The sequence below is a fragment of the Pelecanus crispus genome, chromosome 21 (assembly GCF_030463565.1).
Source record: "Pelecanus crispus isolate bPelCri1 chromosome 21, bPelCri1.pri, whole genome shotgun sequence".
NCBI lineage: Eukaryota > Metazoa > Chordata > Aves > Pelecaniformes > Pelecanidae > Pelecanus > Pelecanus crispus.
In genome coordinates, this window is record NC_134663.1 from 1,424,040 (window position 1) to 1,444,043 (window position 20,004).

A 20,004-nucleotide genomic window follows, 5' to 3' on the forward strand; every position below is an offset into this window, starting at 1 on the left:
CTGACAAGCCTTAACATAGGCTCAGCAACTCAGCAGGTATTTACGAGCAATTATCCAGGCACTAGATAAGTTACAATTAACAGGGAGCTAAAACTTGGTTCTTTAACCTGGTTTCCCTTTTAATCTAATTCAGCTTCTACTAATCCATTGTTTGGCTGAAGTGACTCTATGCCGGGGCAAAAGGGAAGGAGACATTGCAGAGTTGTATACACGTGGAACCTTGCTCACAAACATTCTTTTATGCCTCACTAGAAACTTAGCAGGAATGAAAAACAAGAGTCAACAATTCAGCAAAACATACACCATTAAATTTGTCATGCCTTAGGCAAGAATGTGTGGAAAACCCATGACTACTAAAGCAAGTGTATCGATGCAGGGGCTCAGAAGTGCTTGAGGAATCCTACCAGGTCTTTATGTATTCACTTCTGGATGAGCTTTATAGGTCTTAGGGTTTTTTGTATTGGTTTGCAATGACATTTTTTTTTGTAATGATGCTAATTAAGTTCTTCCCCTGGATATAAAGATCTGCTTATTTTCAGTGGGGGGAACAAAAAGAGAAAGAAGAAAGGTACAAGATTTAATACATGCAATACAATGGAAGGTATCTTTCATTAAAATAGTCTAGGACACCAGCAATATTGGCCTGACTCAAGTATGTGTTTTGAATCTTATAATAGGCCATGCCTAATTCTTTCCCACTATACTTTATTGAATTTCCCTGAATTATGGTTTGATTACATTTTTCTTTGATTAGCCCACATGCAAATCTTGTCTCAATCTCAGCTGCAAATTTCTGCTTAAAAAAAAACAACTGGAATTTAAATATTTAGCTGATATTTTCAAATGACCCCGTAAAAGGGCAAGAGTAAGTATCCAAGTAATTTTAAAAGCACTGCCTGCTGGACACAGTGAAAGTATCCCCCTGTTGTATATCCAGAGAACCCTGGAAATGAGACTTGCGTTACAATGCCTACCTACATCAGATTGCAGTTTACCATCCTAAATCAAATGGAGCAGAGATTTGAACCTAGAGCTCTCTTTGGTCACTGTCCTAACTATCCTAATCTGGAAGCAAAAGGTCAGTGTTAGCTTTTCTATTAGCAAAACGCCCCAGGTGGAAAACCTTACCTTAGTCTGAAAATGGGCAATTGGATCCAATTCTATTGCTGGTTTAAGTAATAATAAAAAATGATTTGGGATTAATTTGAGAACTCTAATGTTATGAAGAGTCAGCCACAGAGCTGTATTTTGCATTGTGAGGTTTCCTCTATGACTTTCAATACCTCATTTCACCCTTTCCTACTCCCCTTTGCCTTCCCACTCTTTGTCTGCTCTTTCTATTTAGACTGAGAGCTCTTTAAGGCAGAAACTCCCTTTTACCATGCACATATACAGCATCCAGCCTGACAGGATCCCAGTCCCAGTAGAAGCCTCAAGGCACCACTATAATACAAATAATAAATACTGCAACTAATAACAACAGTACAGTAAAATGTCCTCCCCAGGGAAGTGTTGGAAGACCAGTCCCTCGTGTCATTTAAAACTAAACACCAGAAAACATACCTGCACTGACTGGATAGAATATAGAGTCTTTATGATATGGTGATGAGGGAGAATCTTCATGGGGATGGGAACAATTATTTATCTGCATATTTGGCTATTTCTTTAGGGGATTTCAAAATATCTTAGTAACATTTTTGTTCCTCACTGCTAAGCAGCAGCAGAGATCTCAGGGAAAATAAATAAATAAGAAATATATAATCCCTAAGGTGTAATCCCAGAGTATGGAAACTCACTTCACTTAAATACCTCCCTCCGGCATAATTGACTTTTCATGTGCATGTTAATAATGATATTTCAGCAGGTTGTGAGGGCTTGTTCTTCTCCCCCCACCCCCCATGGTAAATTATGTTGTCAGGCATGGGGGGGGGGGGAGGGACACATTATAAATCTAATTATGTTTTCGTTTATATTTAACAAGTCAGCACAATCTGGTAGTAGGCACGTATGTATTTACCATGCAGTCCCAATATTTACAGCTAACCTAATCAGTTGTAAGACAGCAGCACTGAGCAACATTTTATTGTCCCAATACCATGTATGTGCTAGGGACAGCTGCTAAGACGCAAAGCTCTCCAGAGGACACCTTAGAGACCTTGCCATACTGACAGTTGCCCTTGCTGCTGAAGCACAAGATAGGGTTTTGGAAGGAGGGAAGACATCATTTATTAAGCCTCTTCAGTTCTACAGTGGCTGCAAATTGCTCACAAGCAGAAACAAGGCAAGAAATATAGTTTGTGCATCTCTTCCCCTACTAGGTTCCTGTTTACTTCCTGCAAATTCTGGTATGACACTGTTTGCCAGTATGTCCTGTCACCCTCTCTAGTGGATGCTTTGGAAGAGCCTAACAGCTTGCTATTACTGACAGCTCAGTATCAGACCATGATACCCTTCCTTATGCTGAATGTGGCAGCTCAGGTTGAGGAGTCCTACTGCAAGTCAACTGGACTGGCAAACTAAGTACACTGTAGACAAGAACACTGCAATTCACACCTTGCTTTAGACAGCAGATGACTATGCTCTGCCATCAGTTTGTAAACCCTGCTGGGAAATCAGATTCCTCTGGCTAGGAAGAATTTCGATGGCCTAGAAAGGACTCCTCTAGCATGCATTACTGATGCCAGAGAGAAAGGCTGTAGGGTGACATTTCTCTCGGATCTCCATTTGCCTTTAGAGCAAGCTTCTTTCAGAGTACACCAGAGTTTGCTAGTCTACCAGGTTGCTGCCAGTATCACACTGCAATTAAATATCTGAGCAAAGAGCAAATCTCAGTGTTGGCATTTATGTTCCTACTCCTAGCTGCTCCTGCCTCCACTCTGCTCTCTCAGAAGCAGCCAAATAAAATGTGCTCATGACTCCGCTGGTCAGTGATGGTATCATTGGGCTTCTGTCTGGAAGGCAGTGAGCACTTTCAGGAGGTTTACCAATCCCTTCCTTCTCCCTTGTTCCTCCACAGTGGTATCAGGAGTTCACAGCACAGGCTTTGAGCTTGCAGGAGAGTATGAGAAGCTAAGGATTTGGATGCATAGGCATAGGTTGCATAGAATGCTGTTCGATTAACCAAGACGGGAGAAGCCATAAACCATCCACTTCAACCACAACCACCACCAATAGCAGAAGAATTAGTAAAGAGGCACACCCTGCTGTTCCCACTTTCCACACAAATTCACAGTAAGTCAGTCCAGGAAATACCTACTCAGCATACACACGGCTTTACATTTCTTACCCATTAACAAAAGTCTGAGGTAGAACACCACCAAGGGACCTTGACTTTGCAAGCTCTCCATCCAAAACATGCGATTCTCTACAGAATTTCAGTTTCTCTGAAACAAAAACAATGAAACAGAATTGGGTTTCTTTTGTTGCAGTCTTCAGTTGCATTTAGATTGTGTCTGCAAATGGCTACCTTTGCTTTTGAGAATTCTGTGGGGCTTCAGAAATGCTAGACAAAGGAGCTCTGAGTAATTGGTTATTCATACGAACTGCTCAGAAATACAGCACAGTGTTATAAAACAGTAATTCCACCTAGTATGCATAAAACAGTCTTAAATATGATAAGCACTACATACTTAACACACCATTTCATTCCAAAGGGAGCTTCTTTTCTTTGAGAGGTTCTCATGTTGGAATCCAGAAGCTAAAACTCACTCAGAACTGCTGAGTTTTTCCCCCCCAGAGTGAAGGAAACCTTTGTCACTTCTGCAGGTAGAGGCATGGATGAGGAAGCATACCCTCAACACATAGCCACGACACACTTGTGTTACCTGTAAGACATTTATTCTCTCATTTTGCATGGGAAAGAACAAGATGTGGTCTTGACTAGAGAGAATCACAGCTTACATTTGAAAAGGAGTGGGTCCTGGGGCTGGTCCCGAAGGGGTGAGCGGGTTTCTGGTCCCGTAGGGAGGGGGAAGTCCAAGGTGCATGGGGGTGCTGGGGCTGGGCCTGTCCTTAAAAGTGAGGAGGAGGATCCTGGTCCTGCAGGGGAGGAGTGCTCTAAGTGCTCTATGAAAACATGGCCCTCCATAAAAGGGGAAAAAAAAGCCAGAGGGTAGGAAGAGTTCATACTCTGTACTTGTACCATCCTCATACTTGTCATAGGTGACTTGCAATTATTTACCACACTAGTCTCTGCAAGTCAAACCTGCAAGTCAAACCATTTTTAACTTCCTCAATTTCCCATCAGGAAATCAAAATTCAGAAAGGCTAAGTTGCCTAAAGTCCCAGACTGAATCTAAGGAAACAGATCAAGAAAACGAGCTCAAGTTTCCTAAATCCTAAAGTAGCTATTTAACAGCTGGAACATCCTCTGACATTTGATGTAGTCCTTTCTGGGCCATAATCTGAGGTCACGGGCCATTAAGCCCAGCATTATAACACCAGGCAGTGATTTGAGGGTGTACAGCAGCACCCTCTGAGATTTTTTTTAAGAGCACCAGAGCCTACCTGCATCTCCTGCTTTTTACGGTGATGTAGCTGTTTCAGAATGCATGATGTTACTCCTCACACACCCCTGGTCTGTATCTTTGTTGCTAATCTGCATTCCTCCCCTTGTCAGCATTTGACAGGAGGCACAGCAAAGCTCTCCATGTCACATGTGTCTAAACATGTCCAACACATACAGATGGGAAAAGAAAGGTTGGACTGGAGGAACATTCAGGCACACATATCTTTATCTCAAACTGACAGATGAACCCTCTCACATACCCTTAACTTTCTTGTGGTGTCGTAACTATTGCCAAACCACACCAACCCAGATGAAACAGCTAGCAATTCCAAACATACCCCTGGCAGAAAAAGGGACATCTCTCTGAATAGGTGATTTGTCAACATTAAGCTGTAATTGTGCTACACAGGTGTGCTAAAAGCAGGTGCATTTAGCCTGAGTAACAGGATCCCTCTTTTGACAGCCCTGTGTTCAATGAGGTGGGAGCTAGATGGGTAGAGAGAGCTCTCTGAGGATGCTACATGCCACTTGATTCCTCTAGGTCAAGCTTAATGGGATTTATCACAAGTCAAGTCAGAGAATGAAAATTCAGAACAGCCTGTCTTACACAGGCACTAATAAGTATCTGAGAGAACTCTTTTATGGTCTTCTAAACCAAGATACTTGGCTAACTCCACAGAGCTGGAGTCACAGACTTCCTTGGTTACTGTGAACAACCTGTGCAGGGCCTGACTGCCCAGGGCAGCTCTGAGGTGCCGCAGAGATGCAGAACAGGGAGAAAAGCTCTTATTTACTTCCATTGCCTGACCAGGTCCCAAAGTGGGGCAGGGTGTCATTGTCTCAAGAAGCCCTATTGCCTCTTAATACATATCTGATGATTAAAAAAAAAAAATCTAGTAATAGCTTTTGATTAAGTCCGGATGATAAAGTAAAAAATAGCCTTTGTTTTCTGTTCTGACTGCACTCTGGTACGCCATTTACACTCCTGTTAAAATGACAATAGTAGCTCCTTTGACTAAAGCTCACAATTTGTGAGGCTCCTGTGTTAGTTTTTAGATTCATGACAATTAACTTGCTTTTCACCAACTAAATCTCCCTATTTCCACTGCAGGTACTGGAGGCATACTCATCTACACTAGTGGGGCCTCTTCCATCTAACCTTACCTCCCTCACAATGAGTTTGGAAGAATCCAAAACAACATGGACCACTTAAACTACATTATATGGAGAGTGGAGAAATAAACCAAAGTGCTTATAATTAAGCTCTGTTTTGCTCTGATACATCCAGAATCCTAGGGGAAACCAATGGCAAGGTCTTATGGCTGGCAAAGCTCCTGATCCACCTCAGGCAACCACTCTCTCTACAGTATAACTGGTGCAGAACTGCAGGTTTGCAAACAACTGCTTTTTATTAATACACATTTATACTGAAATGTCATCTTGTCCTTTTAAAATCTAAGATTGCCTAGGAAACGAGAAGAAAACCAACCAGGTGGAGAGCTCCTACAGTGTCAACGTCTTTCTATTCATTTGCCATTGACTTTTATTAAGATGTCTTTGCAGTCTATGGAAGTCTCTTTTCTGGGAGGTAGCTGGCTTTCAGGGACGTTAGTTACATCTATGCTGATAAGTGGGTTGGACTGAAAACGGGCTCCAGCTTCTCTTTCTACATGACATTACTACACGGAGTCCTCCAGGTGTCAGCGTGTTTGTGCTTCTTCACTCAGTCTGGCTGAGCACAGTGTGACTGAGTTTTGCCTTTATCTCAACCATCTGCAGCTCAGAGGCATGTTTTGTAATGGGGCTTGGCTGCCATCTGCTGCTTAAAGGATTTGCAAGTAGTGTACATCCACATTTAATGGAAAGCTCCTTCTTTACCCTTTAAAGCAAAACACCATCTCCACAGAGGGGAGACACTAGCAGAGAAGTTTACAGGAGCCTAGCAGGGGGTGTGCATTTTGGCCTTAAACGCTTAATGAAAATGCATCAAGCTTCAGTTTGGTGTAGTTACACATAGATCTGAGAGGCTGTTCTCTTTCCAGAGAAAACTAACACCTAATAAAACCCCACATCTTCAAAATGGATTTTGAGGCAAAAAAAGGAATAAGTTGCCCTGCTTAGGGTTAGATGTTACCATGATTAATCTGTCCTCTCCATCCAGCTAAGATTTGCAGTCCTCAGAGAAAACACCATTAAGTGTTGCTATACAACTCATAAAACCTCAAAAACATTTATCTGACTTCATGTTTAAAGTTTTATATTCTCACGATGACAAAGATCTAGACACACTTCCTCAGTGAATCCTGAACAAGAATCTAGTACAAACCAGACACAAAATTCTGTTTTTACCCAGCTGTAGCTTTTGCTTCAGCTATACACATGCTATAGTAATAAGACACATTTGCTTCAGTCTCTGCAGTTAAAGAACAATATTTGTGATAAACCTGTTAACGAGTTTATCTTGAGTGAAAATCTTGAACAAGATATATTCTGCCCTACTTTTTTTTTTTTTAGCCAAGAAGCTTTGACTCCTAAAGCAAAGCATAAAAAAGCATAAATTCAAAGCATTTAAAGTATAATCATAATCTATAAGACTTACTAGTATCATTAGAAAGCTCCCTATTTTACCAGGTAAGTAAAAGGCTGTGTATTCTAACTATCCTTCTATAGAAATAGGTAACAAAAATGCAGTTAACAGGTATTCATTCAATTTTTTCCTAATGAGAAACAGATTTTAAAAAATTACCTGAGAAAGGTTTTGAGTAGAGTCTGCTTTTACATTGACATTTTTTAATCTGCTCTGGATCCTGTATATCACTGTGACAGGCTTTACAATAGAACTGTGCCCTAGAAAACAGAAGTGAACTACGCAGAAATGAGTTGTATTTAACTGATGAGAGAATAAATGCACTTGTCTGCTCTTGAAAGTTTTTCTGTTCTAGACCTTTTTTCAACAAAACAGTAAGAGAGAATCTTACCTTCTGACTTCTGCCAGGGAATGAGCAATAAAAAAGCCCACTGTATTCTGATGAAGCTTTATCTGTGCAGATGGATTGATCAGAATAGCACTGCATTGAGAAACAATCAAGAGAGTAATCACAGTTTGTCTATCTAGTGACATTTTTCACCTCTGTTGTGAGAATTTGGACTATATGATCATAACAGTTTCCTCTCACCTCACAATCTTACATTAATCCTGTTATAGCTTCTGTGACTTATGAGACACACACGAGACATGAAAAAGTTAACATGCTTTTTCAATGGCTCAAAGGAAAATTTACTGTACACAGAAACCTAAGGGAGCTGTGAAAGAACAAGGACTCAAAGCACGCAAATCAGCTTTTGTTAGGATTTCGGCAGTTTATTCAACTCTAAGGCTTCTGAGTATTTGGCAGCTCTTTTTTTGTAATTAATTTGCTAAATTGTAAACTTCATAGGGAACAGGTGCTTTCACTTCCACCACATTATTTCTGAACACATTTAACATAATAAAATAATTCATAGTTTACTGCAGTCTGGATGGGCCATTTCTCCATGGGGTCACTGAAAATCCTGAATACTCACACTTATAATACAACTTCTGCGCAACTGAAGATACTAAGGATGTGCAGGGTATCAGGTATCTGCTCTAATGCTGAACATGTCGGGTAAAACAAGGGAAGGAAACCTTATTTTGTAAGAGTTCCCCCTTCTACATCCAGAGTGAGTATACCTGTTGCACTGCTTTAAGCACATCTATGTTGAATCCCAGTTTCCCCTACAAAGACCACTCAAGGTACCAGCTCAGTCCAAATTCTTATTGCTTTCAACCCCGTTTTAATCAATTTTGGTAGTGTGAATGGCACAGGGAAAGATGACATGGTTGTTAACATTTTCCTATCACACAAGAGAAGGCCTATACTCAGCTCCTCCAGATTCATGGCTCAGAGGACAAGCAAAATATGAATTACTATAATTATTACTACAGATATTGTAGCAACATTAGAGATCTTTCTTCTGTGCCAACTGTTGTGTAAAGAAAGCAAAAATATAGTCTATCTCTCAAAGAGCATGCAACTTCCTTTTCCCTCTTGCTTTCTCTTTTCATCATTCTATTTTCAGCCAGACAACGTATGAACTCAAGGAAGAATAGACTGAGTTGTGGCCTGTTTTCCATTAGTGCTAAGCAACTACATCTACTGACTTCTTTCAGTGTAGAGTTCATTCAACCCTTCTGGAAGAGAGCCCCAATGTATTTCTCACAGCAGTGTTTCCCTACAACCCTCTGTTTTCAGAGTTTCTATTCTACAGTTTCACCAGAACAGCCATTTCCTTTATAAAAGTGGAAAGAGAAATAATTGCACTCAATAGTCTGCATTTTCTGGGTGATTTCTCAAGCTTTTTAAAGGTCTATGGCACTTATTTATTCCCCTTTCTGAACTAGTTCCAGCTTCTCCATTAGGATGTCTTGTATTCATCATTAGAACAGACAGTGTTATCTGGCCCAAGACCAGATCAGCTTCAGAGAGCAAAAGCTCTGCTGCCAGCATTGACAAATTATCCCTTTATGACAACACGTTATAGTATTTAGGAGCCTCTGTAAACTTATGTGGCTAAAAAATGAGGCGGCGTTTCCTTTACCGATGAAAATAAATATGCTTGAGTCACCCCAAATCAAAGTGAGACCTATGCTGTTTGCATGTGGAATAGAAGGTAAGAATGGTGTTTCATCTCCCATCTCTCACCTGATTATCTGTGAGAAAACAGGAGGCAGAAGAGATTGCTGTATATGGTAAAATTCACCCCGGCACTTAAGTAACTAGGAACAACGTCTTGATCCTCTCTCCTAAATACTGTGCACAGGTAAGAGGTGTATAGAACCTGTGCAGACCCTGGGGCATGTTTCTTCTGAGTTCTTCAGAAATTGCTAGTTTGGAATTAGTTGGCTTCTTACTAGAAGTCTCCCAGACAATTACCTCTCCCCTTGACTGCCAAATTTGAGTTCAATTCCCAAGAGGACAAGGTTCAGTTTCACAAAGCACAACCTGGGGAAAGAAAGCAAGTCACAGTTAGACACAGTATCTGTACTGTGAAAAGACACATCTGGAAAGGAAATAACAGAAAAACAACCACATCTGCACCACATACCGACAAACCTCTATAAAAGTCATGTCTGCAAAATCATTGGAGAGCTGAAAAGTCATTACTTTGTAGTCTTTGTCTTCCAGAAGCATTTTGTCCTTCAAATATTTTCTCTTTGTCTAAAAGAATCAACCACAAAGATAATGTATTTATTGAAAGGCAAAGCAAGTAGGATATGCAATCTAACACTGGGCCAATACTCTAACACCGCACAGTATTAGATCAAAGGCCCTTAGTTGCTGGAAGCAGAGTGACATCAGCTATGTGTTGTCAGAGACAATATCAGAGTTAATAAACAACAGACCAGGGAAAGCCTCAATCCTTCTAGACACTTCCAATTCATATTATCATTGAAGAACAGTTGTTATTACTGCATACAAATAACGTTACAGCAAAATTTCATGACTGCAAAGTATTGGGAGCCCACTATTTGAGAAAAGCTACACCTTACTTTGCAATAAGATTAACCTGCCTCCCTAGTTATGCAAATAAGGACTCATCTTGTGTTAATTTTTACCAAATACAGCTATTAGAGGTGTGATTTATTGCTGAACTGTGATTGTCTACTCTAGTATAAGCACTTTATTTTTCTTCGTAGTTGTGTGACTAGGGAAGGGTTGTTTATACCTGGGTAGTTAAAGCAGCAAAACATTCTACTGCTTATAGCTCCTTCAGGTTTTAGAGTGCCACTCATTGTGTCACAGTATATGCTATTCCCTTGGCATACAAATGCCTTCCACATAAAACTTAATAGGCTACTAAAATGTGTAAAAAAGTGTTGCTTTCCAAAGAAAAATTATTTAATGGATTTTGACATAAGAGGCTTTTTTCAATTTAAAAAGTTTGCTGAGTTCTCACAGTATGCTCAAAAAAACCCTTAAAATATCAGTTTTGCTAGCTTTGCCATGTCTGTGAAATATTTGGACTTGAATGACACAGCATGCCAATGAAATAACACTGTCTAACAGCAGCCCAATTCTATATACAACTTCTGCAATGATAAACTCTGTATTTATTTCACCCGATATCTATTCAGTTTGTCTAAATTAATTTTGTGAAAAGTCCCTGAAGAGATAAATTGCAGTCAGATTGTTTTGCGCAGGAGATTAATGTGAAGTATCACATATAGCCACTAGGTGATAGCAAAAGCATGTCCACTGCAGGACTAGCAAACCTGAGACTTGTTCAGGCAACTTCATGCCTAGTAGTTCTGTCTTTTTATGTTTTTACTAGATCTCTGGTATTGAAATAGAAATATCCGAGCAACTTGTATACTGTAAAGTTAATATGCAGTGTATCAATTTTGCATTGTAGCAGGTACTGATGAGGAAAGACAGACAGGAGGATAAATTTGGATCACTTTCCTTGCAGAGAGATGACAGGATTTCTAGTTGTCACTGTTCTTGCGTAGATTACCCCGTAAGACCCAACCAAAGAAATAAATAAGCCTAAAAGGATACTGAAGAAAAGCATGGTATTAACTGGAAAGGGTACATTGGACTGATTTTTCAGCCCATTTTTGGGGGTGTCAAGCAGGAGTGGTTCTGAAGTGCTTTAAGCACAGATTCAAATAATGAATGCCAGACAGAATGGAATCAAGCACAGACACAGAGAAGCTAACAGGGTCCATACTGTGCAGTAACCAAAACTGATTTACTGTGTTCTCTCAGAGGTAGTGGAGCACTAGCATCACATGATTGTTTTTGAACTTCTAGCAATAGACAAGGTGCTTCCGCATATCAGCTAAATGCGGCAGCATGGCTCACTATGGGCCATCCTTTGCTTTGACACCTCCTTGCAACACTGTTGTAAAATGCATCCTTAGGTTCTTTTGTTCAGCATGCTCTACAGCACTCTTTTCACCTCTTGCACTGAAATCAAGTATTAGATTAGAAATAGTCTGTTAGGTTTTCTTGACTTCTACACCAAGCTTAATCCTAGCATGATCAAGATAAGCATCGAAAGACCTGGCTGCAGTTTCTACTCCAAAGTCAGGCACGTATTTCAGAGAAGATCCCACTGGGCTGTATTCACATTATTTAGACAAGTGAAGGACGTACCTCAGTATCCTCTTTCACAATGAACAAATCTGTTAGGAGAGTAGACAAACCAGGAACAAGGCAGCTTTGTGCTACAAAGCCTAGCTTCAGTTCAGCTAAACAGATGATGCTGTCCCCCCTCCTCCAGTCCCAGTTGGGGATGTTCGGCAGGTATACCTGTTTCAGAGTAGGAAAGTGATTACAGATCAGCATAGAGATAGGCAAGGCTACAATGTTCCTGTAAAATGATGATTCTTGTCTTTGCCTTCAATTTTTTTTTTTTTTTTTTTTTTTAAATCTGTTCTGGAATAGGCTAACAGATAGCTAAATGGACTTCTGAGGTTGTTTGGGTGAGTTTGGTTTTTATTTATTTATTTTTTTTTAAACACTGAAAACATGCATTTGCTGACAAGTGGCAAAGCCAACAAAAACAAACAAAAATTTATTCCTTATTTTTAGTAATGTTAAAAGATATTCTAGGTAGGTTAGTAACTGGATGAGTAAGAGACACTGGATAAAGATCCGTTTCTTATAAAAAGGCAGATATTTTTGATTCCATAAAGGCCAGAATTTCAACTGTGACAGCCTGCATGACAGACAGACAATTGTGATACCTTGTTATGAGACTGAATTATCTGTAAAATTACTCTTGTGTTCGGGTAGCGATTCTTGATAGACAGCACTCTGTACAAAAGACATAATTTCTGATTAATATACTCAGTTCTGGCTAGGGTCTCATTTTTCAAGTCAGACTAGTTTACTCCGGCAGATAGCAATTGGAGAGTAGTGACAAAGAACAGCATATGACCCGATGCCCATATCTGGGACCTCTATACTTGAAGCATATCCAAGGCCACTATCTGGAGAGTAAGGCAGTCACCATCAAAAGATTTTAAGATAATAGCACATGGCTTGGACACAGGGTGAAGAATCATACCTGTATCCCACTAGAAGTCTAGACCTAAGAGAAGCAACAATAATGAGTATTATTTGCTTCATCAGCTCCACCTGCAAGTTTCATTCATAAACTAGTATCTCCACTTCAGTAGATGCCCTACAAATAGAAAATAAAGATAATCCAATTTGGAACTTGGACTTCTGGACTGTTTTGGGGTATGCTAATTATGCCATCAGATTCACACAAACTAGCATACTAAGGGAGCCCTCAATTCAAGTCTGCCCAGTACGAAGACGTGTAGAATTACCAGACCTGACAGAGCTGCACCAGACGGTAGTGTGCAACTTGCTCCAGTGTAAAGGAGCCAGACTCCTCAACTGCTAATATTCAGGATATTGAAGAAGGTAATTACACCATATTTAGTAACAATATATTCTGTATGGGGTTGCAAGGCTGCACAGCTGCTACCTGCCTCAATCCTTCAACACATGTGATAAAATCATAGCAGAAAGCAGTCAGTTGGCTTTCAGAGTTCTCCAGGCAGAAAAAAACGTGACAGGACAAGTATGTTCCCCTGCCAGCAGCACTGTCTGTGTCACTGTTAATATCAAATAGATAGACAATGAAAGCAGTGGAGTATCTCATCCTACCTCATGATATTGGAAGTATCTTCAGTATAAGGCTGTGGAGATTGAACATCTGCTAGAATGAGACAAGCATTCGCAGATTCCATCTGTATCCCAGGAGAGAAAAGTTAAATCAGGGTTTAACCCCATATGAAGCACAACAACCTCCAACAGCAAGCTGATTTAATGGCACATGTCTTTAGTTAAAAACCTGTATAAGATCATCCTGATCCTATTACTTGGAGTTCTACACATGCCTGAACATTTCAACAGTGACGCAGCTCCAGTCAAACATGCAGTATGTAATGCATATTTCTATTTTTCAAAGTGCTGGAACACATGACATTAAGTTTCTAGTGCTAACATCTTCCTAGAAGAGGTTACAAAATAGGCAGCTTTGCTATACTCTTCTCCAGCAAAGTCCAGGTGAAGCACTTCAAGGGTCAGTATTTGGGCAGGTCAGAAGACCTGTCTCAGTCATCTAGTTAATACTCAGGCTGTGTAATTAAGTCATTAACAACAACAGAAAGTTTCATTTATGGTAGAGGTCTTATAGTCTGCTGGGAACTGGGTGGAGATCTACCACTGTATTTCAAACAGGATACTAACAAATAGAAAAACACCACTGCTGTTTTTTCATTTGTTGGTAGCAGCTTTTTTTTTTTCTTTAATCCAGGTCCATTCCTTCTGCTTCTACTGGAGTGTTCTACTGAGTCTTCAGTATTTCAAAACACAAGGTCTCTTTTCTGGACATCCATGAATGAGACCCAAATATGATGCATGCTCTAAGGGTGAGCTAACAAAGGGCTATTCCAATTATTTCCAGAAATGCTGCGCTCCTGTCGTGGTTCAGCCCCAGGCAGCAGCTCAGCACCACGCAGCCGCTCGCTCACTGCCCCTGCCCCGGTGGGATGGGGGAGAGAATTGGAGGAGTGAGAGTGAGAAACACTCCTGGGGTGAGATAAGAACAGTTTCATAATTGAAATAAAGTAAAATAGTAATGATAATAATAACAATATAATAGTAACAATAATATACAAAGCAAGTGATGCCCAATGCAATTGCTCACCACCCGCCGACCAATGCCCAGACAGTTCCCGAGCAGCGATCGCTGCTCCCCGGCCAACCCCCGCCCCGTTTCTATACTGCCCATGACGCCGTATGGTATGGAATGGCCCTTGGGGCAGTTGGGATCAACTCTTCTGGCTGTGCCCCCTCCCAGATTCTTGTGCCCCTGGCAGTGCCTGGGAAGCTGAAAAGTCCTTGACTGGCATAAGCAGTGCTGAGCAACAACTAAACCATCAGTGTGTTATCAGCATTCTTCTCCTACTAAATCCAAAACACAGCACTGTGCCTGCTACTAGGAAGAAAATTAACTCTATCCCAGCCAAAACCAGGACAACTCCATAATATTCCTCTTTCAAAATGAGATGATCAGTTTGGCTTTCCCCTTTATTTTTCCTGTTTCAGTGCTTGAAAAATTTATAGCCTGAAAAGTCTGTTATGCCTGACTCTTGCATTCTCAGTTCCCATGAGTGATATGTTGGTATGCAAAAGGTACCACTAAAATCAGCAGAGGTGCTTGAAGTGTAAATCTCAACATGAATTGAGTAAATGCAGCTCAAGCACCCTTTCATAAGGGACAAGATTTTTCACAAGGTTGGCTTATCTACAAGAAAGGGCAAATGATGAAGTTCTTACCCCAACTCTCTTCAGATCTTCAGAGTTTAGTGCAGAGCCATAAAAGAAAGTCGTGTAGGCTGAGTAGCATTTGAACACAGCTTCCAGCTCCAGACTAGGAAGAGACCTATTCAGTACAAACAACAAGGGGAGGAAAAAAATCCACCAATCTCTCATAATTACATTCTCTGCAAGTCTCCATTTCTCAGAGAAGCTATTTGCCATAACTACTTGCTGTTTAAAAAAAAGCTACAGGGATTTTGGCAGCTCAGTTAAAGTACATAGTTTCGATTTTAATGAAAACAAGCTTTTATAAAACTTAACAGTCATGGAATGTTTCCGGGATTTTTCCCGTCTTCTGCTATTGTCATTAATTTTTCATGAGTATCATTCCACAGCCATCCATGCAACTCTAATTGTACAGCTCACTGTTACTCCACAAGAGTCAGGAAATGACACTTCCTAGGGCTTGATTCTGCATTCTCTTTTCAAATGAAACTGCTGAACTTCAACTTTCTCTCTAACTCAAGTGTTATTTTCCTATTCAACTTATGCAAACTATCTCATCCAGGAACCTCTGTAACATTCTCTTCTACACGAGCTGTACAATACATTATCAAGATATTCCTATGCTGATCCCAGTAATGAAGCATGCCTTGCAGGAAAGTATCCAGTCTTGATTTAAAGACAGGAGCTGGAAAAACCCACCCATTCTCTGAGCAGTTTGAGTGATCATTAATCACTTATCACTTTCCAAAATGTATGCCTTGCTTCTTTCTTGAGTTTGCTCGACTTTGAATTCTAGTTATTAGCTTTTGTTATGCCTATCTTTTCCAGATTAAAGAAGATTTTTATACTGGTTGGGAAGCTACTTAGGCACTTTGAGCCAAACTCCCTATCCTCTTCCTGTTACACTAAACAGAGTGAACTCTACATCTCTTCCTCTAAAGTACTTTTTCCCATCTTTGAACCGTTCCCGTACCTCATTTCCATGCATCCTCAATTCAACATCTTTCTTAAAATGTCATGGTATTTCAAAAGAGATGCCTATAATATTCTGCTCACCTCTTGCCCCACCTCCATTGCATTCCAAGGTAAAATCATGTTTGTGCTCCCAGCAATCACCTCCTTCTGAAGCTTCTGCTTTCAGAAACATGTCTAATAGCTTCAGCTCACCAGAAGAAGGGGATCTGACAGGACAGCTGAAATGCCTGATATTTTTGGCACATAAAAGTAGCTTCACTTTCCTCCCTTTTCCATATGCCAGCATGACTAAGTGGAAGTTACAAATTTTCTCCCCAGGATGAAAAAAATGTACAAGAAATTGAGACAGCCGGCAATTATTTGATTGCCAGACTTAGCAAGACTTAAAGTCAGGTATATCTGGCAAAGCTAGCTTACTATGCAATTTACAGGGAAACTTTTTTTTTTTAATTGATCACAACAGAAAACATTGTCATGAACATTCCAGCATGAAAGCTTCATTGCTACAGTTTGGTTTGTAACTCCCATTCGTTACACAGCATTGCTTTCCTTTACTTTCACATCTCCTACATTTCCCCTAAGTTCTCAGGGAATCAAAGTGAAATATCTCAGAGAAATAAGGATACTTACTCTCCCAGAAAAAGGATTTCTGTGCAAACATTTCCCTTGTCCTGAAGCAAAAAGTCTCGCAGGAATGTAGTGACACTCTCCAGAGTGATATTACCACAGACAACAATATAGCTACAGGAAGAGATGAAACAAGATTTGTCAATTTGAAAATAGTAGAATGGTTGTTGCAAAGCTGACACTGTATGAAGCTACACACCTGCTTGTAGTATATTAATCCCATTTAGAAGACAGTTTGTATCTTTGTTTTGATGGAAATTTCATCCATCGTGACTATGTCATTGAGTTATTTTGGAAAGGAAGAGGAACTCTTAAGTGTTAGAAGCAGTGAATGGTAGACATTCCAAAACATCTGTCCAGTTCTGCGAGTGGCCAAAAAAAAACCCAAACCCCAAAAACCCAACAAAACCAAAGTAAACCACACCTACACCAAAAAACCCACACCACCACCACCAATGAAAGAGGTCTCTTCAATCTCTAGGTTAAACTATCATGTCAGCTATCTTCCCTGCCTTTGAAAATGTTCAGCCCATGCTGAACAGTGCTGTTGACAAGGTTATTCAGAGAGCCTTCAGGTAAGGATCCACCAAGAATAAGTTTCAGGATTTCATTTCAGTTACTACAGGAAGCTTTATTTAGCTTATTTCTCTGAGCTGGTTCCCAGCCTAGTCACTGATCTGATTTTTATTTTCCAAAGACAAATAGCAACCATACTTACTTTTTCCCACTCACCACTTCATAGGAGGATTTGTAATTTTTATGGCTTTCAACAATTTCCACAACTTCAGGGATAAAGTTTGCAAATAGTACCTAAGACATCAAGAAAAAAACCAGCGTCTCAGAGGCAATTTGTGAGAGTTTAAATTATGTGGAGCAACAAGAAGAACCTAACTTTGGATTCCTAAAAATCACTGGCAGGAATGTACAACTGTATGATGTAGTGATAATGGATTTATGCCGTTGATACCATCGATTAATTTTGTCCAGTATTTTGGCTCTTACCAGTACTTGCAGCCGCATGAAGAAATACTAGAGGCCCTGCCAGCTCTTAGAAGAGAAAATTACTCTAAAACCATGCCAGTAAATACTTAATGTCTAAACTCTCTTTGCTCATAGATGCCTAATCCCTACTGCAACCCTGCCAAGATCAAAGTTTTGGTGACACTGCTGTTCACTGTCTGTCCCCAGCTGCCATTTTCAAAGAAGAAATACAGGTTTCTTACCAAACCACCAATAATGAAGAAAATAATGAAGGTTTGACCCAACGTTGTTTGAACCACAACATCACCATAACCAACAGTGGACATAGTCATCATTACTAGGTACATGCATTTGAAATAGCTGAGGGACTGGGAATTTGCAGGCTGAACCCAAGGATCTCCATTGTTTTCTACCTGCCCAGAGGTGGGAAGAGACAAAAGAAGAGAGAAGTTTAAATTGGTGTTCGTTTCAGGCCATCTCCAATTCACAATCATTTCATTAAAAAAACTAGCACTATTTTAGTTGTTGCAGAAGTGATTCATTCCTGGGGGGGGGAAGTGTATTGCATCAGTGGAACCACATCTGATAACATATGCAAGTAAACTACACCGGCTTGAGTCCTGCTTTGTCCTGGTACAACAAATTTGCTCTCTCCTAAGAGAATGCTGCATTTGTTAGGAAGAAACATATACCCAAAGCTCACATGACAATACTGATTTAAGGTGACAAGGAAGGATGTGTAGCTGATTATACATACCAGGTGAATAAATCCTGCAGCTGTGAGCCAGGTGCTGATAAATACAGCAAAGAGCTTGGAGAGCTTGATTGAGTAACTGGAGATAGAAAGGGAAAAATCCCAGAACATTTAAAACATAACATACTCTTTGCCAGAGTTAAGATTTCCTACATGACCCTAGTCCACTCAACAAAACTCTTCTCTAGCGAGTATAAGGTTACATGCAAAGGATTTAGGATTAGAAAAATCTTCCTACATCCAGCCCTCCCTATCATAGGCAACATGTCAAATAATCCCATTTGACATTTATCAATCTTTAAAGCCTTTAAGACTTCTTGCATTTATGATTTCCACTCTTTTTCCCTACCACCGGAGTCTCACTGAGCTGATGATAATAAATTTTTTTGTAATTTCCAGTGCAACATTATAGATAGTAATTTTTTTCCATATGCAACACTAGTATTTTCCTTTATTACCCGAGTCAGCCAAAATACACATATCAGGGAGAATTGTTAGGCTTCCAAGTGTACTTGGTGAGGCTTTAACTTACTTGTTCTTCGTGATCCTGAGGAACTGTAGTATTCGTGGAAGTTCTAACAACCTAAGTGCTCTCAAAAAACGCAAACCTGCAGAAAAGTGAGAAAGTCAGAGGAGAAGAAAAAATCTGACTAGAAGTGGAGTGTCTCCACGTATTCAGATACGTTTAAATATGCATGCTTTGTTTTCCACATATTTATAGTGGATCCTACCTCAAACCTGGCAAGAGATGATAACATTGCTCAGTACTCAGAGCCTTTATGTCACTGGATTTCCAACTATGTCCTCAAGGGAGGCCTTGAATTATGAGAAAAATTAAGAACTGCAGTTCCTCTGAGCTGCAACCTGAAGGTTTAAGTGACATACAGGTCCACTGACTATAGACCACAGAGAATGCAAGAAAGCCATTCACAAAAATCAGGGTACCACCTTCGCTTCCCTGCTGGATAACTCCTCAACCAGTTGGTCAGGTACACTGATTGCCGAGATACTAAAAGCCAGGCAGACAGATAAACACAATGGAGACAGACTGGTAAATTACAAGCCCCTCAAAATTAAAGAAGTTTTTGCCAACAAGGCATAATTTTGCTCGCAAAGAGCAGTTTTCATACTGATGGTCGAGCCTCTCCAAATCAAAATAAATTTGAAGAGAGTCTTGATGTAAGATGCAGAACAACATGGATGGAAAGCAGGATCTCCAAGTCTTACTTACCAAGCCAATTCTTCTTTAAATAATAGGAAACAAAAACTGGAGGGATCGTGAAGAAATCCACAATAGAATTCAGCTCAAGCCAGAACCTCAGCTTGTCATCTGCAGCCACAAACTGAAGACGAATAACATCAAAAAGCATCAGTGCTGTGTGATCATGGGTCTCATCAGAGCAAGAAGGTAGCTCTCTGAGGAGACCCATTTTTGCAGTCTGCTTCCTTCTCTATTGTTTTGGCTTCTGTGGACACCCCCTTAACATTCCTGCTTTGTTTCAGAAAGGCTTGGGCTGGAGCCCCAAGAACACAAAATGGGTTGGACCCAAAGCTATAATGATGCTCGCTCTCTCTCATCTGCCCCTTTCACCTTTTTTCTAGGGTGTCTTTCTCTGTGGTACTGCAGTATCAGTAACAATGAGTTATAAAACCAAAGGCCAGGCAAGACCCCATCCTCATTACATCGATCTATAACAGGGAATATCCTGTTTTCTAATGACTTAAAAAGTCTCATGTCAAAAGCTACAATCAAAATGTATTTCACACCAGTGCAACTAATGTCATTT

The 20,004-nt window shown here is 40.2% G+C and overlaps 1 protein-coding gene across 1 annotated transcript in view; it reads right to left on the minus strand.

The window, feature by feature from the left end:
* KCNU1 (potassium calcium-activated channel subfamily U member 1) overlaps positions 1-20,004 on the minus strand; it is a 53,271-nt gene that overhangs the window by 27,383 nt on the left and 5,884 nt on the right. Inside the window, exons 5-19 of the mRNA XM_075724180.1 lie at positions 19,449-19,560; positions 18,750-18,825; positions 18,221-18,296; positions 17,706-17,876; positions 17,201-17,292; positions 16,486-16,596; positions 14,893-14,998; positions 13,216-13,298; positions 12,282-12,351; positions 11,689-11,844; positions 9,635-9,747; positions 9,463-9,531; positions 7,486-7,575; positions 7,254-7,354; positions 3,287-3,383 (exon numbers count right to left, since the gene is read on the minus strand). Of these exons, the coding sequence (XP_075580295.1) occupies positions 3,287-3,383; positions 7,254-7,354; positions 7,486-7,575; positions 9,463-9,531; positions 9,635-9,747; positions 11,689-11,844; positions 12,282-12,351; positions 13,216-13,298; positions 14,893-14,998; positions 16,486-16,596; positions 17,201-17,292; positions 17,706-17,876; positions 18,221-18,296; positions 18,750-18,825; positions 19,449-19,560 (1,523 nt within the window). The remainder of the gene's footprint in view (positions 1-3,286; positions 3,384-7,253; positions 7,355-7,485; positions 7,576-9,462; positions 9,532-9,634; positions 9,748-11,688; positions 11,845-12,281; positions 12,352-13,215; positions 13,299-14,892; positions 14,999-16,485; positions 16,597-17,200; positions 17,293-17,705; positions 17,877-18,220; positions 18,297-18,749; positions 18,826-19,448; positions 19,561-20,004) is intronic.